Source organism: Juglans regia, chromosome 5, assembly GCF_001411555.2.
Source record: "Juglans regia cultivar Chandler chromosome 5, Walnut 2.0, whole genome shotgun sequence".
NCBI lineage: Eukaryota > Viridiplantae > Streptophyta > Magnoliopsida > Fagales > Juglandaceae > Juglans > Juglans regia.
The window spans coordinates 9,440,711-9,449,375 of NC_049905.1; the positions used below are offsets into that span (position 1 = coordinate 9,440,711).

The 8,665-nt window shown below is 35.5% G+C and overlaps 1 protein-coding gene across 1 annotated transcript; it reads right to left on the minus strand.

Annotated features, from left to right (window-relative positions):
• Positions 1–931: 931 nt before the first annotated feature.
• LOC109022235 (disease resistance protein RPV1-like) lies at positions 932–4,390 on the minus strand. Its single transcript, XM_019005080.2, has 6 exons — positions 3,882–4,390; positions 1,919–3,009; positions 1,741–1,748; positions 1,276–1,551; positions 1,044–1,146; positions 932–972 (listed from the first exon to the last, which is right to left on the minus strand). Exons 1-6 carry the CDS (start codon positions 4,388–4,390, stop codon positions 932–934), a joined length of 2,028 nt encoding a protein of 675 aa, XP_018860625.1.
• Positions 4,391–8,665: the final 4,275 nt, after the last annotated feature.

Genomic DNA, 8,665 nt, shown 5'->3' on the forward strand with positions numbered 1-8,665 from the left:
ATGTATAAACAGCACAAATATATAATATACGAAAATCACCCTCTGAAAGCAAAGGTACGTGAAATGATATGGAAGATCCCATTTCCTGATTGCTGAACCAATTTGGAATCTCACTAGTAGGGAACGTAATCAAACGGCTACAAGGAGTATAGTTGGTCCGTGTACACTGTATCAAACAAAAAAAGGGTTGAGAGAATTGTTCAGAGAGAGAGAGAGAGAGAGAGAGAGAGAGAGAGAGAGAACCTGAAGAACATTCTCGCTAAAATCAGATGATAGATTGTTGCACCCAACCAAATCAACTTGTATGTTAGATTCCAAGTTTAAGCCATGAATATCAACCAGGTTGCGGCAGTCATCAAGGTTAAGTACAACTAAATTAGAACTCGAGGAAAATGAAAGTGTTTCCAATGATGAGCAGCCCCATGCAGATAGGGTCTCTATATTTGCAGGGAGTCCTGAAATCGAGTAAATAGATTTGCACTGATCTAAATACAGATTTTGTAATTTAGAAAGGCCAGTGATGCTATCGGGTAGGATACAAAAATTGTTTTCTGATAAATCCAAGCCTTGAAGGGAAGAGAATCCCCCAAGATCAAGGGGAATCTTATCTTCAGACAAATTGCAATCCCTAAGAACAAGTTTTCCCAAAGTGCCAAATCCACAAACAGAAGCTCGTAGCAAAGTTATGGGATTCAAACTTCTTGGCGATATCCACGATGAGAAGCGTGATAGCCAAGATCCTGAGAATTCTTTGCATTCAGATAAGGATAAGCCTTTCCAATTCATCAAAAAACTCAAGGACGATGGGAGTTGCTTAATGGCAGTTCCTCCTATAAACAACTCTTTTAAAGCCAACATATTTCCCCAATTCTCTGGTAACTTTTCAAGCTGTATGCAGCCAGACAAGTTAAGAGTTTCAAGAGATTCTAATTTAGAAATGCTTTTTGGGAGATTCCTTAAGTTCTTGCATCCTTTTAAATTCAACAAAACAAGCCCTTCAAGATATCTTACAGAGTCATGAAGCTCAATCAAGTTTATGCAACCTTCCAGAAGTAGCATCTCTAGATGTGGGACTTGTGAGAAGCATGGTGATTTGCAGAGATTTTTGGAATAGCTGAGATTAAGGACTTTCAACTTGTTGAATACCTGGATTATGTATATAACAATTGAGATTTTTTGAATAGCCAAGACTTTTAGTGTGTGTGAACAAAAAGATTTAGTGCTTCCGATTACTAACATCAAAAGAGGAATATAAGGTACAGTAAAATTCGTTACCCTGGTCTCCTTCCAGACTTCTTTAAAATTACCACGCTGTAAGTCAAGCACAACAAGCTTCTCTAGATGAAATTTTTGCGGTAGAATTTTCAATGGGCAGTTATGCCAACATAGCCATCTTAGCTCTTTGGAAAGAAGCTCAAAACGTCCTGTGAGATGCACATTATTGATCTGAAGCAACCTCAAATTCTTCATCTTTGCAAATCCAACGGTTTTCAGATGTATGTCAGCAAGTGAGGGTGGATTTAGCACGACACCCTCCACTACTTCAGATCCCTAGCAAAATATGAAGTTAGATTAGCAACATATTCCTCCTCTTTCTAAGGCTAGAACATACTCAAATTGGAGTGGGCCTAGATATTTTGTTCATAACTTAACAGACAAAGACTTGAGAGATTTAGATATGAATAGAATTGCTTAAAACGTGATTGAATACTTCTTAATATTGTCAGATGAGCTTTCAACTAACTGATCTATAGAAGTTTTGGATTGAATTACATATGGTTAAAATATGTTCACACAATGATGCATGAAAGTCGACAAGATAAAACTCTTACGCAAGCCAAGAGATCATTTATATCATGTCTCTACATATATGTGCACATGGTTATGCATAAATGTAAATGTCTTACCATATGTTCACTGTTTAGTACATTTAACACATCCTCATGAAACCACAACCTACTATGTCTTCCTGGATCTTTACATGAACTTTCGCGAACAATTTCCCTTCCTATATCTCGAATCAAATCATGCATCCTCAGCTTATTATGGCAATCTATTATCACAACAGACCTCCGAGCAAGATTACTAATACCAATATCAGGAAAAAAACCACACCCATGGAGAATTTTGGCAACATATTTTGCGTCCATCCCTATAAAGAAGCATGCAATATCAAGGAATATGTCCATTGTTGTCTCATCTAAAGAATCAAAGCTTACTCGAAGTATTTTTTGAATGTGGTGGTCAGGCATTTTTTGTAATTTTTCCACTGTGCTTTTCCATTCGATAATGCATCTTCCCAAGAGAAAAGAACCCAAAACTTCAAGAGCTAATGGATGCCCTCCAGTATACTTCACTACACTAATCGAAAGCTCATGGTAATCTTCCATTGGATGGGGCATCTTGAAGGCATGGCAGCTAAAAAGTTCAAGAGAGTCTGTATAAGCCAATTCTTCCACTTTATATTTTTCATAGTTTCCTAATTGCTTTAGCAAATGTTCATCTTTACTCGTTGCAATGATTCTACTTCCAGCACCGAACCAATCAGTGTTGCCAGCTAATGCATGTAGTTGATCCACGTGATCCACGTCATCAAGAACAACAAGAACTTTTTTCCTAGCAAGGAGTTTCTTAATCCAATAGATTCCACTATCAACATTTTCAAATGGCCAATCTCTGATTTTCAAGATATCAATAAGAATATTTTTTTGTAACTTGACTAAACCATCAAACTGTCTTGAAGTTTCTTTAATGTCTCGGAGAAAAGTACTTCCTTCAAATCCATCACTTAATTGGTTATAAACAGCTTTTGCTAGGACTGTTTTACCTATTCCACTCATCCCATGGATGCTAACAATGCGAACATCATTTTTTTCCAGATGTAATAAGGCTTTCATCTCCACAACACGAAAATCTATTCCTATAGGGTGTTTGGCCACATTCAAGTGATTAGGGTGTAATTGATGCGAAATTTCTTTGATGATCTTATTGATGAACTTTGCTTCATACCTGCAGATTACAATTCGAATGGGAAATAAGACAGTAAATCATTCTAAGCAATTAAGTTATCTAAGTTATTGATAATATAAATTATATTTATTTCTGTACAAGTTCTTGTCATACATCACACATTGCAGACCGACCAAACTCATCACACTTGCTAAGATTTTTCAGCATGTAAAGTTTACAATTGGAGATACAGACACATAGATCGACGCCTATATCTGTGACTCAGCAAACAAGTCCTACCCTGTGAACATAAAGAAAAGGGAGAATTAAAGGAAATAGAATCTTAGGGACTTGATATGGCTTTCTTGTTTTTGTTTGCTTGTTGTTAAGATGAACAATAAATTTCATTAAGATGGCAAACAATAAAGCGGGAAGGTAGTATGCCTTTGGTTGAATGGTGTCTCCATTATGAAATTGTTGTGTCAAAAACGAGTCTTTTGTAGCACCATTTCAACATTCCTTTAAGCTCGTGCCCTCATTATTGAAAAAAAAAAGTGTGTGCATGTATATAAATATATGTACGCATGTATGTATGTATTTATGTATATACATACATATATATATACGTGCACATACATACATACACAACACACGCGCGCACACATATATACATATATATATACACACATATATATATATATGCATATATAGGAATATTTCAGAATTCTTGGATTATAACGCATATATATATATAAGAATATTTCAGAATTCTTGAATTATAAGGTATGTGTCCGTCCAAACAGCACAAACACGACCAAACTAAGCCGGCCAACATGAAGCATGCTGTAATAATTTGAAATTGTTTTTGTAGATGAAAATATAGATTAATTTTGAATGCTTATATGATTTAGATTAAAAAAATAGTATAATACCCGTTGGAAACACTCTCGAGATCCCAGCCGGAACAGTTTGCAGCTTCTGTTAGAGCTGCTCTCCACCTTTTTACCCTCATCATGTCCTGCTGAAACCGCTCTTCATGCCGCGCAAATGATTCGGCAAAAGTTCCAGTCTGGTTTCGAACATCTGTAGGGCTGACATGATAAAATACAGGAAAAAGAGTAAGGCTTTTCGTATTCTTGCAATGCACAATTTCTGCAAGCTCTTCAAGACACCACTTAGAAGAAGCATAGCCTTGGGAAAGAACAACAACGGAAATCCTTGATCCATGGATCGCATTGAGTAGTTCGGTAGAGATGTTTTCCCCTCTTCGAAGCGCGTCGTCATCTCGGAAGGTTTTAATTCCGGCTCTCACCAAAGCGGAGTAGAGGTGATCGACGAGACTCTTGCGAGTGTCTTCACCTCTGAAACTCAGGAAGATGTCATGAGCCCTCTGACCAACAGAACTGTGTTCCAAAGATGATGGATGGGCTGGAGTAACCATGGAAACGAAGGTGTTTCTTGGGATTGAGATTGATTGGACTGGAAAAGAGACAAAACTTGTGAGTTAACAAACGGAATATAGAGAGGTTCTCACTTCTCAGAATCAGAAAAAGAGAGAACGAAGAGCTTAGAGAGAGAGAGAGAGAGAGAGAGAGAGAGAGAGGTTGTCTGCAATCTTTTGATTTTTGAAGCCTTCGTGCGTTGACAATTTCCTAGTGGTGCTCAGTCAATTGCAATGCTGAGCGAGGAGGGTATGTTGCATCGATCCTAGCCGTCCATTTTTCGTCAACGAAGTGGCTGCCATGGCAGCATACCTTCCCCGACAGACACAGCTCGTTATATAAATTCAAAATAATGCAAATTTGCGTTATCCTTTGTAATTCTGTTTTTCTCGGTTTCACACACATTCACACCCGTCCAGTGTTTGTCTATACTCCAAAGTGAATGGATTTTGAAGCCATCTAAATTACGTGCTTTAGGATGCAGATCGAGAAGATTTTCGAATCCACATTCCAAAGCTCTCTTTTTGGGTGGGTATCCAGAAGGAAGTTCAAGCAATCAAAGCATATCTACCAGCATTCTCTTTGTGCCAGTACGTGCGAACCTCGTTCTCCATCCATATGGAGGGCATTTTACTAGAATAATGACGTTCTTATTATAACTAGTTTACAAAAATCTCAATACATTTAAGAAAAATGATATTTCCTATCTTCACTCTGCTATCTTAGAGTGAAGTGTCAAGCATTTTCTTACAATAAATTTGGGATTTATATAAAAAAATAAAATTATTTTTTAATAATAGACCATATTTTTTTCTTAAAGATACATCTTAAGACTATATTTAGCATAGTATAACTCTACATTTAAATCAGGATTTTCATAGAAAATATGATAAATATTTTAGTGACAAAGAGATTTCATAAAAATAAAGTTACACATTGATATGATTTGATATGATACGTCAAATTGTAAAACTATATTTAAATAAATCTAACGTATCATATAAAACCACATTAATTTATAAATATGTTTATGAATATAACACTTCTAAAAAATATATGGAATCCTATCATCTTCCCTTGTCAATGGTCAAGGATGCGCGTTAATGTAGTTATCTATCTTAAAGTACACATCCATTTACATAGTCTCAATAATAAAGTTACGTTTACAATATAACATTTTCAAAGAAAAATCTTCTAGAAAAATAATAAATAAATAGGAATGTCACTTCCAATATACTATAAGATATACCTTATCCATTTACATAAAAATAAATAAATATATTACACATGAGGACAACAAATTACTAATGTTAACTTTATCCATTTTATTAAAAAATGTTAATAGACTTAAACATCTAATCATAATGATATGCACGGTAGTTTAGGATCTACATTCTCAACTAATGAGAAAGGGTATATAGGCCATCATATCTTGGGACGCTGTTCGGCGTGTATATGCATCTACCAATAACAATTCAATCATCCACATATTAAAAAAATAATAATTATTTGTACAAATATACTATAACTAAAAAAAATAAAACTTGACAAGTGTCCCAAAAAGAATTTTATTATAACCAATTTTTGAAACTTTTTATCTAGAAACAATTTATATAAAAACTACCGCATGCTCCTACGGGCACACCTTCTTCATAGACATGAACTTCTTCATAGACAAATTCAAGCTCACATTTATCAAAGGTGTCGAAAAATGGTTATGAAAAACGACCGCATGCTCCTACGGGCACACCTTTCGAGGGTGGGCTTTGTTTTCACGAGGGCAGATTTGAGATCTTAGATAGATATAAAAATTTATTTCATCTCGTCCTATCTTATTTTTTAATATAATTTAAATAAAAAAATTTAAACTAATCATTTTTCAAACTAATCATTATAATTTTTTAAAATTTTTAAATAAAAAATAATCCTAATTTTTTTAAATTTTTAAATAAAAATAATATTATAAAATTATCTTATTACAATATTTTAATTTTATAATATTTTTTATTTAATTTTTTTTCTCTCCTTTCTCAAAATCTAAAAAAATATTCAATTCAAATTATCTCACTACTATTCACAAATTATCTTATTACTATTTACAAAATTATCATCCCATCTTTACTACCCAAACAACCCGAAACATTGTTCTGATGCAGAGAGTATATATTACCTCCACTATTTCCGGCATTCTCAAATGTCAAAGCACAAAATTTCGTCATCCTAATGTGAACGTGTCGTCATCTTATTGCTTTTTAGTAACGGTTGAAAAATTGTAACAGTCCCAAAACCATCACAGAAAAATCGTCACTAAAAAGTCTTTTTTGTGACGATTTTAAAGACAGATGAGATTTTTTTTACGGTCCAACTTATGAAAAATTTACGTTCAAACGTCACATATACGTTCGAACATTGTGGCTACTTACGTGCGAACGTGAAATGTTTTGGCGCCAACATTCGAACGTTAGTAATTAACGCTCAAACGTTGGCGCCAATTTTAATTAAATATGACTCTAATTTAAAATTTATGTGGTTTATATAGTGCATAATTTGTGAACAAATCTATATAATTGACTTGTATATATTTATATATACACAATTTGTAATATATAAATATATATTTATGTTTATATATATTTGAAGTGTAGTGATTTAGAATTAACGATGGAAAATATAACATTAAATAAGATTGACAATTGAATAGTGAAAAACCATAGAAATATTAAATAATATTCTTTTTTAGAAATAATAAAAGCAAAATATAAAATATGATCGAATTTCTTAAACAACACTCATATGATAGCGTTGTTCCCGAAATTCGAACTTCATACCTCCTCAGTCAAGGTATCAACCTTGTCGTTGAGGATACCTACAAGATGGGTGATCTCAGAGACAGACGCCTCTATAGCCGCGAGCGATCAATCGATCTTACGATCGATATGTGCCGTCAACTATGAGATCACCGCATCAACCCAAGCAAGCCGCGCATCTCCCGCAGATGTACCCGACTGCTGCTGACTACTACTCCCCACATGACCTGGCTCAGGCTGCGTCGGAGGAACTAGATCCTCTACAGGGGGTGGCTGATGTCTCCTCACCTGTCCAATGCTACGTCAATGCGTGGTCATGTCGAGAGGGCTCATCTAATCTTTGACTCGCTCTTCTGGCTGAGTTGACACTCCTCATGCAAGTAATAGTCATCTGATCAGGACACCATATGAGATATTATCTGTGGAGACGATGCTCGCCTAGTAACGGATTCTCTCAAAGGTCCGTCTTGGTCATCATCCCGAGCCTCGAGGCCAGTATCTTCGGCCTTAACCGGTCTGCATCTCTAGCTTATGCTGGCTCAAATGGGCGATCAGTAAATGATGCAGAAGTGCCTACATCCTCACGGGGTGTAGCGTGTGCAGATGTCTCAATTCCTCGACGAATCTCGAGGTGCTTGGCGATGACATCTGGTGAAATCTCAATGGAAACACCGCGTACAGTCACGGTGTGAGAGGATGTGTCCTGTGGAATGTCACACATTCCCATATAGAACTCTTGAACCATTGAGAGGTATACATTCCCCCTCAATGTGCAGATATTTCACCAGCCTCTACTGATAAAAACATCTCTCAGATTCGTCTGCTCCCATATGAGTTCGTCAAACTCATTAATCAGGACCTATCACTCTACCATAACAATACGAGCCCTGATACAAGCAGTGTCCTGAGTGGCTCATTCCCTCCCTCGTTTTCTAGTATACAGAGGATGAGCCATATCCTGAAAATAGAAAAGGAAAGAAAATTATTTACAATGATGTATTTTTTGTGTTAAGTTTAAACTTCTCTGCATTAACGTTCAAACATAGTAAACTTAACGTTCGAACATTAAGATAAAATGTTCGGACGTGTATACTTTACGTTCACACGTAAAATACATACGTGCAAATATATAACATATACGTTCGAACGCAAGTAGTAAATAAATTTAAATGACGTACGTTCGGACGTTTATCTTATACGTTCGCATGTATATGTTTTACGTGGAAACGTAAAGTATACACGTCCAAACGTTTTATCTTAACTAAATTTAAAAAGTATTACATTCGGACGTAAATTTTATGAAAAATAACGTCCAAATGTAAAACAATACACGTTCAAACGTAGAAGCCTGAACGGCTATGTAATTGAAACGACGTATGTTCGAATGTCATGGTAAAATGTTTGAATGTTACGACTCAGAATGGCTGAGTCGACTCAGCTATTATTGAAATCTCAATAATCAATATA